We start from the raw sequence: 17,322 nt of genomic DNA, 5'->3' as shown, positions 1-17,322 counted from the left end.
TTTCTGATCTTATTTGCGTGTTCTCTCTCTGTCATTTAATCAGTTTGGATAGGGGTTTGTCAATCTTGTTGATTTACTCCAAGAACCAGCTTTTTGTTTCATTGATTCTTTGGACTGTTTTCTGTGTTTCTATTTTATTGATTTCAGCCCTCAGTTTTATTATTTCGAGTCTTCTACTTCTCCTGGGTGTGTCTGCTTCTTTTTTTTCTAGAGCTTTCAGGTGTGTTGTTAAGTTCCCAATGTATGCACTCTCCATTTTCTTTAAGTGGGCACTTAGTGCTATGAACTTTCCTCTTAGCACTGCTTTCATTTTGTCCCATAGGTTTGAGTATGTTTCCTTTATTTTCATTAAATTCAAGGAAGAATTTAATTTCTTTCTTGATTTCTTCCTTGACCCAGGTGTGGTTCAGTAGTTGACTGTTCAGTTTCCATTAGTTTGTCGGTGTTTTGGGGGTAGCGTAGTTGTTGCCTTCTAACTATAATCTGTGGTGATCTGATAAGACACAGGTGGACACTGATTTTTTTTGTATCTGTGGAGGTTTCCTTTGTTTCCGAGTATGTGGTCAAGTTTTGAGAAGGTTCCATGAGCTGCAGAGAAGAAGGTATATTCTTTCCTATTTGGGTGGAATGTTCTATAGATGTCTGTTAAGTCCATTTGATTCATTACCTCCATTAATTCTCTTAATTCTCTATTAGGTTTCTGTCTGATTGACCTGTCCCTTGGAGAGAGAGGTGTGTTGAAGTCTCCTACTACTAGTGTGTGTGGTTTGATGTTTGCCTTGAGTTCTAGTAATATTTCTTTTACATAAGTAGGTGCTTTATATTGGGGGCATAGATATTCAGGATTGAGATGTCATCCTGATGAATTGTTCCTGTTATGAGTATAAAGTGACCTTCTCGGTCTCTTCTGATTGATTTTAGTTTGAAGTCAGTTTTGTTAGAAATTAGTATGGCCACACCTGCTCTTTTCTTAGGACCATTTGCTTGAAACACCTTTTCCCAACCTTTTACTCTGAATAGGTGCCTGTCTTTGTGGTTGAGATGTGTTTCTTGCAAACAGCAGAATTTTGGATCCTGTTTTCATATCCAATCTTTTAGCCTGTGCCTTTTTATAGGTGAATTGAGCCCATTAATATTAAGTGATATTAATGACCAGTGGTTGTTTACTCTGGTTATTCTTATTGCTTTTGGTAGTAGAGATTGTGTGTCTCCCTTCTTTGAGATGTGCTGGTGGAGGGTCACTAGATGCCTGAGTTATTGTAGGCAGTGTTGGCAGTGTTGGATTCCTTGGGTTGCGATTTTCCTTCTATTACTTTCTGTAGGGCTGGATTTGTGGCTACGTATTGTTTAAATTTGTTCTTATCCTGGAATGTCTTGTTTTCTCCATTGATAATGAATGATAGCTTGGCTGGGTATAGTAGTTTGGGTTTGCATGCATGGTCTCTTAGCTTCTGCAGTACATCTATCCAGGACCTTCTGGCTTTCATGGTTTCCATAGAGAAGTCAGGTGTAAGTCTGATAGGTTTACCTTTATAAGTTACTTGCCCTTTTTCCTTTGCAGCTCTTAATATTCTTTCTTTAACCTGTATATTTTGTGTTTTGATTATTATTGGCAAGGAGATGTTTTTCTTTTTTCTTTTTTTGGTTTTTTCGAGACAGGGTTTCTCTGTAGCTTTGGAGCCTGTCCTGGAACTAGCTCTTGTAGACCAGGCTGGTTTCGAACTCGCAGAGATCCGCCTGCCTCTGCCTCCCAAGTGCTGGGATTAAAGGTGTGCTCCACCACTGCCTGGCAAGGAGATGTTTTTCTTTGTTCCAGTCTGTTTGGTGTTCTGTATGCTTCTTGAATATTTAACTGAATATCTTTTTTTAAGTTGGGAAAGTTTTCTTCCATAATTTTGTTGAAAATATTTTCTGGGCCTTTGAGCTGTGACTCTTCTCCTTCTTCTATTCCTATTATTCTTACGTTTGGTTTTTTTTTTATTGTGTCCCATATTTCCTGAATGTTTTGTGTTGAGAATTTGTTGTCTTTGCTGTTTTCTTTGATCTGTTCGTTTATTTTCTCTATGGTGTCCTCAGCATCTGAGATTCTTTCTTCTAGCTCTTGTATTCTATTGATTATGCTTGTTTCTGTAGCCTCTGCTTGTTGACCTAGATTTTCCATATCCAGCTGGTCCTCAGTTTGTATTTTCTTCCTTGCCTTCATTTCAGTTTTCAATTCTTGAACTGTTTCCATTGCCTGTTTGATCGTTTTTTCTTGGTTTCCCAGGTATCATGTACGTATTTACTCATTTCTTCAAACGTTTTGTTATACTTCTCATCCATTTCTATAAGGGCATTTTTTACATGTTGTTTAAGGGACTCTATTGTCTTCATAAAGTCAATTTTTTCCACTTCTTCTGTGTTAGGTTGTTCAAATACTTCTGTTGTAAGATCATTGGTTTCTGGTGTTTTCATGTTGTTTTTCAGATTATTGGGTGAATTCTTGCCTTGGCGCCTGCCCATCTCCTCCTATTGATCCTATCTAATGGGTCTTTTAAAAAACCGGATCAGGTTTCCCTGCTGGCCAAGGGCTCTGCTTACAAAATGCCCTCGCTCTGTTTCCTGGTTCCTGCTGCAGACCAAGAACCCTCTCACCCCTCTGAAGGGTCTTCAGGACAGGACCAGGCTCCCCGTGTGCCAGTGACCTGGCCAACCAAAGGCCTACCTCTTTGATTTAATTGTAGTAGGGCGATCTGCTATGCTTATCGCACGCCTGTCCCCACTGCTTGCGTCTGCCGCCACGCTCGTCCCCCAAAGCCTCTTCCTGAATGGTCTGGCTGCCGCGCCGCTCCACCTCTGTGTGTCTAGCTGTGGCGCCGCTCTGCCTTTGCACGTCTGGCCGTGGCGCCGCTCTGCCTCTGCACGTCTGGCCGTGGCGCCACTCTGCCTCTGTGCGTCTGGCCGCCCCGCCGCTCTGCCTCTGTGCGTCTCCCAAATTTATTCTTCTTGGGAAATTTACTTGACATGAGACATAGCTTGTGCAAGACTTCCCTCACCTGTTTTTATCTTTTCTGCCTTATACTTTTCCTATCCTTCACATCCCCCGGAATCTCCATGTTGTAATTCTGGACAGAAATGTACCAAAATCAGGCCATCAACTCATTTAAGAGGCTAATGAAAAGCTTGTAAAAATAGAAGGAAAGTCTGACATCTCATGATCTTGTCGATGAAGATGGTCTTACTGTTTAAGGTCACTGGTTTATGTAAGAAATAATGCTGGGAAGACTTTACTGTGTAAGTATTCCATCTGTCCAGGTGGGTAGACTTGTAGCCTTCCACCCCTATTTAAATTGTTCAGAGTGTGGAGCCTGAACCTAAAAGACATAAGGATAAGAAAATATGTGAAATGCAAAAATTTATTCCAGCCTGGGTCCTCTTTGAGCATTAGTCAGAGATGTATGTGAATATTATTAAATGATTTTTTGTTTATTAATCTGGCAAACATGTGGAGTGATTTCTCCCTAGGAAGTCATATTAATTCTTGAACTGCTGTACTTCTAGTATTTCAGAAAATTTTTTAACACTATCTATCTTATCTTGACATAAAAGGATTTGGTCCCTGTCTTCTCCTCTCCTTAGTAATGACCTTGTCCTACTTTACACCTTTAAAATCTTAAATGATTCTACCACAGTTTCAAAGTTATAAATTTGAGTTATGAAACTGAATATCCATTGCAGGTAACGGGAAAGGATTGCATGTGGAGAGTGGTTTCTACCTCAGTCCAGAATAGAAGCAACAGTTTTGAGTGTGCACTGCACAGGAAAATAGGACTGCTGGAGTTCCAATTATGAAAAAAAAACCTGATTGTAGCTGGAGACCAATTTCATTACTTTCCAGCATTTGTTACTTGGTTTTTTTTTATAGAGACAGACCAGACTGGTAGGTGCACTATTTGGGAAGATCAAAGAGATGCCATGTATTCACTGAAGGTGAAATATCCCAAAACATTACATGGTGATACATAGATGAATAGAAATGGATGAATTGAACATGTAAAATCTAACTAAGAATATGCCTGAGGCATTTTTAAAATGCTGATATAATTATATAGTTTATGTGTGATTATTTGAGTCTAGGCAGCCAGAAGATGAAAGTGTAGTCCCCATTTACATTAGGACACCAAATGTTTGGCAACTAAATCCACATAAACCCTAAGAAAGTTAAAAATGAGGGGTTGTAAAAGCACAAAAATGGAAGTCAAATGCAGCTTCCAATTACAAAAACACTCCTCATCAGAAAAGGATTACAGATACACAGTAAAAACATTCAGATAAAAAGGCCTCTGAGTGGGTGTGATAGTTTATTTGATAAATGTCCATGGGCTTAAGACAGAGAAGATAAATATAGACCGAGTCATGGATTCAAAATAGTTTTTTAAGGAATTTACACTAAGGTTCTTAAAGAAAAAAGTAAGTAAAACAATTAATGGACCTTGAAAAGATAGAAAATACACACAGAGTCTGGGTTATACTTTGTGCTTTCTTTGAATTTTTGGACTGCAGAGAGAGACATTTGATTTGGGGGCTGCTATGGTAACCCCACACATACTTTAAAGTTATCTTGACTTCAAAATTTGTTACTTTGGAAAATAGGCTCTGCTTTTGCTGCCACAGACCTTCCAGGCTAATGTTATGCCCTGGGTTTTTTGATTGAGTTGAAAACAATTATATCGTTAACGTTTTTCTTTCTTTTTTTTAAATATTTATTTATTATGTGTGTATGCCTACAGGCCAGCAGAGGGCACCAGACCCCATTACAGATGGTTGTGAGCTACCATGTGGTTGCTGGGAATTGAACTCAGGACCTTTGGAAGAGCAGGCAATGCTCTTAACCTCTGAGCCATCTCTCCAGCCCTCAACGTTTTTCTTAGTTATGGTGTGTGTAAATTATATATAAAATTTAGACTCACAAAGATAGGATAAACTTCACCTTAATTTGCCAGTTTTTTCTTTTCATTTATCTAGTTTTTTATCTCCAGAATTCCTTCAGCTTGTGGTTTTTTACATCCTTCTATTTCAATTTTCACTTCTTGAACTGAGTTATTCATTTCTGTCAACTGTTTGCTTGTTTGACTTTCTTTAAGGGGTTTATTATTATTCTCCAAAATTTCATTTATCTTTCCCTTTGCTTTTTTTATGATTAATAGAATGGATATTTATTTAAGGGGGGAAAACTTACAGATCACCGTCCCAGACAACAGCCCTCTGTGTAATCAGGAAGGGAGCCAAGTTGCCAAAAGCAGAGCCGGAAGCCAGAGAGTGAGCTGAGGGAAGTGGCAGCTTTTTTAAAGGGAGAGATGTCGATTGCCTTTGGGTGGGCTACTCAGTCTAGGGGTTGTAACCCACCCTGCAATCTGTTATTCCAGGGTCCCGGAGAGGCACCACCTGGAAGACATGGGCTAGGAAAGAGGAATGAGGCTAAGCGAGAATTCTTGTCAAAGCCTCCGTTTATTAGAGACGGGGTACAACTTTTATAGGGTAAAGAGTTGGGGGGTGGGCACAGGGGCCTGGGCTCTTGCCGCGTGGTTCACGTTGGTCACATGGTCCGAGTTGGTCACGTAGGCAGGAGGTTGTCTTCGGTCAGGTCACTGTAGGCCAGGAAGTCGCGAGTTGACACACCTAGATCCCTAGATAGTTTGGAATGTGGGGTGGGTTCCGCTAACAGATAGCTCTCATTAACAGCCAATTTGGGTGTGGGGTAGGCTCTGTCAATAGAACTATTCCTAACACAATTAAGGGTGTGGGGTTCTCTGCAGACTCTCCAGGGTGATGGTTCCTGCAATGATTTTAGGAGGAAATTGGCTCCTAACAGAGAGAGAGCCAGGCGGTGGTGGTGCACAACTTTAATCTCAGCACTCTAGAGGTAGAAGCAGGTGGATCTCTGTGAGTTCGAGGCCAGCCTGGTCTAGAAGAGCTAGTTCCAGGACAGGAACCAAAAGCTACAGAGAAACCCTGTCTCTTAAAATCAAAAAAAAAAAAAAAAGGGAGAGAGACCACGCTCCAATGGTCTGGTATCTCATCGGCTATTGGCTGAAGGAGCAAAATGAGCTACCGCAACACATGTATCTTTGTCTTAAACAAAATTTGCAAGATATCTGATGTATTTTCCTATAGGATATATAATTTCATTTTTGTCAAATATTAATTGCTATATCATTAAACCTTTTTTTTTTTTTTTTTTTTTTTTGGTTTTTCGAGACAGGGTTTCTCTGTGGTTTTGGAGCCTGTCCTGGAACTAGCTCTTGTAGACCAGGCTGGTCTCGAACTCACAGAGATCCGCCTGCCTCTGCCTCCCGAGTGCTGGGATTAAAGGCGTGCGCCACCACCGCCCGGCTTATTAAACCTTTTTTGTAAGGTTAATGAACTATACATATCTCACAAACTATGAATGGAACGGGTGTTATCATCACATTTAGTTCTGACTAGTATCCTTCTTTTTATATCTTCTCTTTCTATAACCAATAGACACACACAATATAAGGTTAACTTAAATATAATAAATGATAGCTAATTTTAAATAAACCTGAGATTTAGAAGTAACTTGAAGGGGATGTACTAGACAGGTGCCAACTAGAAGACCAGAGAGCACACCCAGCATTGCCACTGATCTGTTCGAGCAGCTAATGTGGGATATTCAGTTTCTTTGATTGTATAAAGCAAAGGTGGTTATTATATCACTTATTTCCAATCTATTGAGTTTATTGTTTTTTAACTTGTAGTTTCACTATAACATTGCCTATTATTTTAGGTAACTTCTCTGATCTTACATCATATAAACTGAAATTCATAATAATATTTATTGTAAACATTATCTATTGAAATGATGTGGGATGAAACTCAAAGAATATGATACTTCTAAAAAAAAACATAACTCAGCCGGGCGGTGGTGGTGCAGGCCTTTAAACTCAGCATTCAGGAGGCAAAGGCAGGTGGATCTCTGTGAGTTTGAGGCCAGCCTGGTCTATAAGAGCTAGTTCTAGGATGGACACCAAAGGTACAGAGAAACCTCATCTCGAAAAAAACAAAAATAAATGAATAAATAAAATCAACAACAACAAATAAAAACATAACAAAGAATGTGCTACTACTTAAAAAACATGCAACAATACAAAGCCAGTGTTGAGATCACTACAGTTTGATTGGGGGAACTGAAATTATGGTTTACTAATTGTTCTTTTTTTTAATTTATTTTTTATTGAAAAAAAATTTCGGCCTCCTCCCAGCCTCCCATTTCCCACCACCGGGCGGAGGTGGCGCATGCCTTTAATCCCAGCACTCGGGAGGCAGAGGCAAGCGGATCTCTATGAGTTCGAGGCCAGCCTGGTCTACAAGAGCTAGTTCCAGGACAGGAACCAAAAGCTACGGAGAAACCCTGTCTCGCAAAATCAAAAAAAAAAAAATTGATAGATTTCCATATGTTGAACTAGCCCTGCATCTCTGGGAAGAAGCCTACTTGATCATAATGGATAATTTTTCTAATGTGTTCTTGGATTTGGTTTGCCAGTATTTTATTGAGGATTTTTGCGTTGATGTTCATGAGTGAGATTGGCTGTAATTCTCTTTCTTGGTTGAGTCTTTGTGTGGTTTTGGTATCAGAGTAACTGTAGCTTCATAATAGGAATTTGGCAATGACTCCTCTGATTGATTTAAGTTTGAAGTCAACTTTGTTAGAAATTAGTATGGCCACACCTGCTTGTTTCTTAGGTCCATTTGCTTGATAAGCCTTTTCCCAGCCCTTTACTCTGAGTAGGTGCCTGTCTTTGTGGTTGAGGTGTGTTTCTTGTAAACAACAGAATGTTGGATCCTGTTTTCATATCCAATCTCTTCTCCTGTGCCTTTTTATAGGTGAGTTGAGTCCATTGACATTAAGTGATATTAATGACTAGTGGTTGTTAACTCCGGTCACTTTTTTAGTAGTAGGGTTTGTGTGTTTTCCTTCTTTGAGTTTTGCTGGTGAAGGGTCTCTAGATGTCTGAGTTATTGTGGTCATTGTTGGACTCCTTGGTTAGTGATTTTCCTTCTATTACTTTCTGTAGGGCTGGATTTGTGGCTAAATATTGTTTAAATTTGTTTTTATCCTGGAAAATTTGTTTTCTCCATTTATAGTGAACGGAAGCTTGGCTGGATATAGTAGTCTGGGCTTGCATCCATGGTTTCTCAGTTTTTGCAGTACATCTATCCAGGACCTTCTGGCTTTCATGGTTTCCATGGAGAAGACAGGTGTAAGTCTGATAGGTTTACCTTTATAAGTAACTTGGCCTTTTCCTTAGCAGCCCTTAATATTCTTTCTTTATTCTGTTTGCTTTGTGTTTTGATTATTATATGGTGAGGGGATTTTTTTTTTGATCCAGCCTATTCAGTGTTCTGTTTGCTTCCTGAACCTTCATAGGTATATCTTTCCTTTGGTTGGGAAAGTTTTCTTCTATAATTTTATTAAAAATATTTTCTGGGCCTTTGAACTGTGACTCTTCTCCTTCTTCTACTCCTATTATTCTTAGGTTTGATCTTTTTATTGTGTCCCAGATTTCCTGAATGTTTTGTGATGCGAGTTTGTTGGACTTGCTGTTTTCTTTGATCAGAGCATTTATTTTCTCTATGATATCTTCAGAATCTAAGATTCTTTCTTTTATCCCTTGTATTCTGTTGGCTATGTTTGTTTCTGTAGTCTCTGTTTGTTTACTTAAATTTTCCATGTCCATCCGGCCCTCTGTGTGTGTTTTCTTCCTTCCCTCCATTTCAGTTTTCAAGTCTTGAACTGTTTCCATTATCTGTTTGATTATTTTTCCTTGGTTTCCTAGGGTATCATTCACTGATTTATTCAATTCTTCAAACTTTCTGTTATACTTCTCATCCATTTCTATAAGGGCATTTTTTTACACGCTGTTTAAGGGTGTCAATCACTTTCATAAAGTCAATTTTTTTCTACTTTTTCTTGATTAAGGTGTTCATGTCCTCCTGTTTTGAGGTCACTGGGTTCTGGTGGTTTCATGTTGTTTTTCAGATTGTTGGGTGAATTCTTGCATTGGCACCTGCCCATCTCTTCCTCCAAATGCTCCCCTATGGAATTTCTTTTACAGGACCAGGTCTCCTTGCCCACTGATGTACCTTCCCAGTGGTGGCACTCTCCAATGATGGCTCTTCTGGTGCCTAGATCAGATCTCCATGCTGGTTGGGTAGCTCGTAAACAAAGCGCCTACCTTTCTTGCTGCAGGCAGGCTCTTGAGACAAAGGAACTCCTGTCTGCCTGGTTGCCCTCACGATTTGGACCCAGAGCCCAAACAGGCTGAGCTGGGTGATGTAATGTGCCTGAAGAGGGGAGGGAGGCAGAAGGGGGGGTTCTGGATGCAAGCTGGGTGGGATAGAAAGAGAGAGGCAGTATCTGGGGAGTATAGCCCCTGCAGGAAGTCCAGGAAGTATAGGGGGATGAGGAATGTCTGAGTTCCATGTCTAGGGCTCCTGCTGCAGGTGAAACTCATTCACCCTGGTGATGGCTCTCCTGGTGCCCAGGTCAGATCTCAGTGCTAGATGGGTAGCTCGTAAACAAAGCGCCTCTTCCTTTGCTTTTTTTTAAAAAATTCATTCACTTCTTTCTTAAGGACATAAAACATCTACATAGTTGATCTAACTTAATTGTACTTTGACTGGGTTTGAATATTCAGGGTGTGCTGTAGTAGGAGAGTTGGAATATGGTAGTGACATATTGTTCTGTCTGTTGTTGATCATGTTATTGTGCTCTTGTCAGGTGTCTGGGTCTGAGGTGACTGCAGGTCTAGGTGCCAGTATCTCTGTTTGTCTTTGTTGGATGCACGTTTATTCCTTGGTTTCTATCTGCTCTTTGGTATTCTGGTCTGTGTTGGCTATGATAGAAGTAGCTTTTTTCCCCATTTTGGGGTCTGGAAGTCTTTCAGTAGGTGTGACATTAGTACTGCCTAAGTATTCAGAGTCATTGAATTGTAGGTGCTTGAACTTCTTCCTGCTTGTTATGCTTACTTTACATTTTTAAAATTAATATAACAATTTGATGTATCGGCATGACTATGGACCACATGAGTACCTGGTCCTCAACATGATCAAAGGATCACAGAATTTGTGAACTTGGAATAATGGATAGTTATGATTCCCAAATAAGTATTGGCAATTCTGCCACATCTATTCAAGACCATTAAAAGCTAGGTACTACTCAGTCATCCCTCTCCCAGCTTGTGTTTATTACTTATGCCCAAGATTTATATTGCTAATGTTTTCATCTGTCCATTTGTAACTGTTTAAACATAAAGCGCTGTTTGTAAAATGTTATTGGCATTACAATTTAAATTAGGGCACTTCGGATGTTTGGAAGATAAATAGAGAAGTGGAGTGAATGCATATTTCTTTGTAGGAACTCCAGTAAAAACCTCTGAGTTCCTCTATTTTTCTTGCTTGATTCACAGATATTTGCAATGTAGACAGTGTCTTTTTGATTGTTTGTTTTTTGTTTATTGTTTACTTGATTTTTGAGTCAGGGTTTCTCTGTAGCTTGGGAGCCTGTCCTGGAACTATCTCTCAAAGTACAGGCTGTCCTCAAACTCAAAGAGACCAACCTGCCTCTGCCTCCTGATTGCTAGGATTAAAGGCATGCACCACCACTTCCTGGAAGACAGGGTTTTACTATGTACTTTCACCTTCCTGGACCTTATTGCATAGACTTGTCTGGCATTTAACTCAGGGAAAAATATACCCGCCTCTGCTTTTGAAGTTCTGAGCTTAAAGGCATGAGTCAATACAACCAGGTTGTCCAACTTATTTTTCTATTTGTAGTTAGTTAATCTTCATAAAATTTTCTCATGTGTACTATATACTGTTGATATGTTTTCTTGTTTCTCTTTGCTAATAGATATTTCACATGTAAGGTGATATCTCATTCAAAGAGTAAAGAAATGACAGAGATGACTCTCCTATACACTTTCCTTCTAAAGTGAGTGTCTATGTCTTAGAATATGACTAGGGAATACCAGAATTTTATGACTATACTATCAAAGAAGTATACATTTACAATGGTGTCACTATCATGTCACTATCATGTATGGCATATTTTAGAAGGCAGTGACCTATGATGATGTGCATATCAACTTCACTTGGGAAGAGTGGAATTTGCTGGATCCTTCCCAGAAGAATCTCTACAAAGATGTGATGCTGGAGACCTACAGGAACCTCACTACTATAGGTAAAAATTAATTTCCTTCTTGTTTCAAAATAAAGGGACAGCTTTTTCTTGGTTAATGATGTTCTTCAATAATTTGATTTAAACTGGGCAGTGGTGGCACACGCCTTTTATCCCAGCACTCGGGAGGCAGAGGCAGGCAGATCTCTGAGTTTGAGGCCAGCCTGGTCTACAAGAGCTAGTTCCAGGACAGGCACCAAAAGCTACAGAGAAAACCTGTCTCGAAAAAACAAAAAAAAAATGAGAAAAAAATAATTTGATTTAGAAAGGAGAATAAGAATGAGGTAAATAAATCAAAATGGTTCTAAGGTTTAGTTAAAATAGTTACTTAAATAATGCATAGTATTCAATATTATAACATACATTTTCTGGTACTGCATTTTAGGATACATTTGGGAAGAACATAATAGTAAAGAACATTGTCAACATTCTAGAAGACATGAAAGGTAATTTTCTTATGCATGCTGAAAATAATGATCCTCTAATAAAATGATAATGTGTCCTAGAAGATTTAAATAAAAGCAACAGTGTGAATAAGCACAGCTTTAAGTGCATTTATGATTATTAACTTCTGAAAAATCCATATAGAATTTCATGTAGTTGAATTATATTTTCAAGGCATTTTTTTTAATTAAGAAGTCATGAGAAATGGCTAAACAGATATCAGCATTTGAAGCATACAACCATGAGAGCTATTCTGTAGATCCACCAATCCATTTATTTCTTACTACTCATAATACAAAATGTGTATACATTGGAGTGATGATAAGTATATCTGCAAGACTTTCTAATAAATCGAGAGCACATAGTAAATCTTGTATTACTCATATACTTCTTATTACTATATTAAGATTGGTGACAGAAGCAGTTAGAGTTAAGTGGCAGTTGTTGTGAAGAAACTTCTACTGCACATCTATGAGGAACAGAATGTCACACCGTGATAATTCAGTGTGGAAATTTTTTGTTTGTGATTCTTCCTTTACCTTGTATAACACAAATTACTCTCAATACAAGCCTATGTGCATGGGAATATGGAAAATCACAGCATATCTCTCTCTAAAAACAATTAGAAGATAAGCATTAGTCCCCATGTTAAGTACCCTTTCTCAAATTGATTGAACTATATAAAAAATTGGTTTTCTCACATAACTGTTAATACATAAAAAAAGTCACAGTGCAGAGAAGCCACATGAGTTCTAGAATTGTGCAAATACTTCTTATTGACCTAGTTTACTTAGCAAATGTAGTATGATTTACAGTATAGGACAGTTTAAGAATGCAATAAAGTTGTTCTGAGGTTATTCAGTTGTCTTCAAATATGTGAAATATGTCAAATTGAAAAATGTTTCTGTAAAGGTGAAAATTTAAACCACATAATAAAGGAATTTACCATGACAAGTGTCTTAAAAAATGCAAAACAACCCTTAATTACAGAAGAAAGCATGAGTTTAAACAAAGTTATAAAACCTTAATATCTGAATTCTGTTTACTATTAGACTAAATTATAAAAAATAATACATACAGATATGTAGTATCATGAGTGTATTGAATGTGGTAAAACTTTTATGTGTTCCAATTATACTTGCAGGATTAAAAGAAATAATTCTGGAAAGAAATATTCAGTACATCCTCAATGTGATAAAGCCTTGGCATATGATAGTCAGCTTCAGAGGAATGAAAGAAAACATTATAGTGAGAAATCCCATGCATCTAATCAGTGTTGTAAAGCCTTTGCTCATCACAGTTCTTTTCAAATGAACACAAGAACACATACTGAAAAAAAACCCTGTGAATGTAATCACTGTGGTAAGGCCTTTGCATATCAGAGTGATCTTCAAAGGCATAAAAGAACACATACTGGAGAGAAACCCTATGAATGTAATCAGTGTGGTAAGGCCTTTGTTCAACACAGTCATCTTCAAATACATGAAAGAACACATACTGGAGAGAAATCCTATGAATGTATTCAGTGTGGTAAGGCCTTTGCACGACATGATCATCTTCAATCACATAAAAGAACACACACTGGAGAGAAACCACATGAATGTAGTCAGTGTGGTAAGGCCTTTGTTCAACACAGTCATCTTAAAGAGCATAAAAGAACACATACTGGAGAGAAACCTTATGAATGTAATCAGTGTAGTAAGGCCTTTGCTCAACAAAATACTCTTCAAAACCATGAAAGAACACATACTGGAGAGAAACCTTATGAATGTAATCAGTGTAGTAAGGCCTTTGCTCAACAAAATACTCTTCAAAACCATGAAAGAACACACACTGGAGAGAAACCCTATGCATGTAATCAGTGTGGTAAAGCCTTTGCACGACACGGTCATCTTCAATTGCATAAAAGAACACACACTGGAGAGAAACCCTATGAATGTATTCAGTGTGGTAAGGTCTTTGCTCAACACAGTCATCTTCAAATACATGAAAGAACACATACTGGAGAGAAACCCTATGAATGTATTCAGTGTGGTAAGGCCTTTGCACGACATGATCATCTTCAATATCATAAAAGAACACACACTGGAGAGAAACCATATAAATGTTGTCAGTGTGGTAAGGCCTTTGTTCAACACAGTCATCTTAAAGAGCATAAAAGAACACATACTGGAGAGAAAACTTATGAATGTAATCAGTGTAGTAAGGCCTTTGCTCAACACAGTCATCTTAAAGTGCATAAAAGAACACATACTGGAGAGAAACCCTATGAATGTAATCAGTGTGGTAAAGCCTTTGCACGACACGATCATCTTCAATTGCATAAAAGAACACACACTGGAGAGAAACCCTATGAATGTAATCAGTGTGGTAAGGCATTTGGACGGCCCCATACTCTTCAATTGCATAAAAGAATACATACTGGAGAGAAACCCTATAAATGTAATCAGTGTGGTAAGACATTTGCTCATCACAGAGCTCTTCAAATACATGAAAGAACACATACTGGAGAGAAACCCTATGAATGTAATCAGTGTGATAAGGTCTTTGCTCAAAACAATGCTCTTCAAAGGCATCGAAGAACACACATGGGTGCAAAAAGGTATGCATGAAATGAGTTTGGAAAAGTCTTTTCATGTCTTATTCATCTTCAAATGCAGAAAAGGACACAGATTGGAAAGAAACTTGTGAATGGATTTGTTTCGCAAATATGTTGTCACAATAATCTCCAAGTACATGAAACAAACCATCCTGGAGAGGAACTGTAAACTTAAGGATTATAGTCTTCAAAAACATGAGAATAATCATAATGTAGTGAAAAAAATAAACTTAGTGTTGTAAATGTTTTGTACTTTTTACAGGAGTAAAACTTTTTGTGTGTAATCAATCTGATAAAGTTTTTGGGTACCTGAAGAAGACACTGAGGGTTTCTTATTGCAAATTAATTTTAAGCCATCACATTTACAGTCTATTAACCAACAGTATTTATTCTGTAAAAAAAATGATTGTGTCAACAATCTGTTCAAGCATTATGATACCAGCTTTTATTTTATTTGCACCAGGAAACTCATGGACAAAACCTAATTTGTGATCTTATGAAGTCTTTTGGGAAGGAGATAGAGCCAGTGTAAGAATTTCAACCTGGTACTGAAATGAGATACAAAGGAAAACCCTTTGCCCCTAATTCCAGAACTAGTGAAAAATACAGCATCACCCTGAAAACACAGTCAAACATCAAAACTGGATACTGAAAGAAATCTGCTTTGTCTCTCAAACCAGAGCAAAAAAAATGCAATCTACCCTTGTCTATCTGAGCTCAAAACCCACCAACTCCAGAGCACAAAATCCAGCCCATCTCTGAGCTTGTTCAAGCCCAGGCATTTAAATCTGACCAATTCTCACCTTCTAAATCTCCTTAGAGCTGCTCTGCCTCCAAGACGCCCTATATGAGTCATATGCTCATTCAGTTGGCAGCTGCCTCTTTCCAAACTTGCAGAGGAACTCACACTCTGGATTCTTCCCTCCCAAATAAATCTCTTGACTGAGATTTATATGAACACCTTCTTTCACTGAAATGGATCAGGAAATCCCTAGTGGAGTTGAACAGAGATACAGTTGACATAACTGTTTGGAAACTCACTTAGCCCAGAAGAGCACAGAAGCAATGGACATCTCTTATGGGAGACTCCCTTAGGAGAGTGGAGCAGATCAGAAACTGACATTTCTGCTGGGAAGCTTTCATAGAAGAATGGAGCAGAGCCCAGCTGTAATGACTCTCTCTCAGAGAGAAAGAGAATTGCTATGTCTAGTGGGGGCAAACTTCTTTTCACAGCTGTTGGTGTTGCCTAACTTTCAGTAGTCAGCGTATCCTTCCTTCCAGAATTTTAAGACTTGCAAAATGAATTTGAACAATAATGTAACCCTTTTAGATTTTATACTCTCTTCAACTGCATGGAATTTGTAATTCAGGTGTAAATATTTATGGATGTGTACTGCCTCCTTTTTGGTTGTGATATAATGTCTCTTTCAACATATAAAAGCATATAATTCAGGCCATGGTTCTAGAGGAAAACAGGATCACCATGAAAGAGCCATGACAAAAAGTGTCAGACATGGCACTAAAGCTGGAACTTAAGAACCCAAAGCTGTAATCTTCCACATGAAGCAGAGTGTTGGAACTGGAACTGGTGTATGAATGTAAATTCTCATAGCCTACTCTCAGTGACATATTTCCTTCAGCAGTGCAGCGTGTCCTAAATCTTCCCAAATGATACCACCAACTTAGAAGGATTTATTTCTCTTACTTCAAGTTTAAATTTGATTTCTCTTTACATGAACCAATACTTCATGAAGAAACACTCTGTAAGTGAGCTGTAATATGCCTGGACTCATCTTTTACATTAATAAATGCTTACAGGAGAAAAATTTCCATGCGTGAAAATTTTTTTTAAAAGTTTGCTTTTGTTGTAATGATGTGCATGTGTATGTGTGTGTGTGTGTGTGAGAGAGAGAATGTTAATGTGCATTCTGTATTCTGAAAACGTTAACACCTTGCATCTTCTTGTAGCAGAAATTACAGGTAGCTCTTAAAAATTTGACCTGAGTCCTTGGAATGAAGATTTCTTAGTCACCTAGACATGATTCTAGTCCTATAAATATTTTAATGTCTATTCATATTACATTGAATTTTGGAAGTAGGAACAAACTCATAAGCAGAAAACAATTTTTATTGACTTTAGCCATCAAAGTTTTCTTCAGCTTGAAGAAAAATTATTTTTCATCATAACTTTGAAAGAAGTAAATTATGTAACATGTTCACTCAAGATTGATGGTGGAAATCATTGCATTTTGGTTTCTATTTTGAAACATTTGAGGTAGGTACTAAAGTGTTCTATTTTGTGACAACTTTATTTACTAAAATTTAATTTTTATACATTATATTCCTTCTATGGCTTTTGTTCAGCTTCTATTGTGCCTTTCCCTAGTAATAGGTATTTTTATGATGTAATGTATAAGATGACATCCCCATCATTGAAGTGACCCACTGGTTATTAAAATATTAAAACATGTCTGATAATAATTTTCAAGTAAGGAATTTTCAAGTAAGTGAAAGGGTGGTCAGTTGTTTCTGGTTTTGACTTTCATCTTTTCACAAAATTCCTTGAGGTCCTCATGCTGGCTTGGATGTCAGTAATGATTCAGAGATACATTTGAAGTCATGATGCTTATGTGTCTGCTACCTGAGCACAAGTTCAAGGGTAGATCATGAACTCCCAATGTGTTCTGTTTTCTCAACACAATTTAACAATGTTAATGCTAAAATGACTGAAAAATGTGATTATAAGAAACATTAAATACCTCATGTGTGTATTCAAAAAATATTTTCATTTATATGATATTGATATAATAAAGTAAAATAATCAGCAATCAGTTGTGTATCTCATACCATAGCTTGATGTTCTGCTGGGATGAATGTTGGGTTTCTTGCCTAGTATACACAGTTTCTTCCCACAGAACTATATCAGTGATGATCAAATTTGATTTGAAGAAATAGTACATCAGTAAATTATTGTCTTTCAGATTGTAAATGTAAATTCATTCAAGGGTATAAGGACCCAGGATATCTTGAATAATAAATC

The 17,322-nt window shown here is 37.8% G+C and overlaps 1 protein-coding gene across 1 annotated transcript in view; it reads left to right on the top strand.

Annotated features, from left to right (window-relative positions):
• LOC121458684 (zinc finger protein 431-like) overlaps nucleotides 1-14,295 on the top strand; it is a 29,095-nt gene extending 14,800 nt beyond the window's left edge. The window contains exons 3-5 of the mRNA XM_041667967.1: nucleotides 11,116-11,242; nucleotides 11,625-11,685; nucleotides 13,080-14,295. Of these exons, the coding sequence (XP_041523901.1) occupies nucleotides 11,116-11,242; nucleotides 11,625-11,685; nucleotides 13,080-14,295 (1,404 nt within the window). The remainder of the gene's footprint in view (nucleotides 1-11,115; nucleotides 11,243-11,624; nucleotides 11,686-13,079) is intronic.
• Nucleotides 14,296-17,322: the final 3,027 nt, after the last annotated feature.

The sequence above is a fragment of the Microtus oregoni genome, unplaced genomic scaffold (genome assembly GCF_018167655.1).
Source record: "Microtus oregoni isolate MIOR12 unplaced genomic scaffold, Mior012 000018F_ref0000195, whole genome shotgun sequence".
NCBI lineage: Eukaryota > Metazoa > Chordata > Mammalia > Rodentia > Cricetidae > Microtus > Microtus oregoni.
The sequence above is the reverse complement of the archived record's forward strand: the minus strand, read 5'-3'. Positions and strand labels throughout refer to the sequence as shown.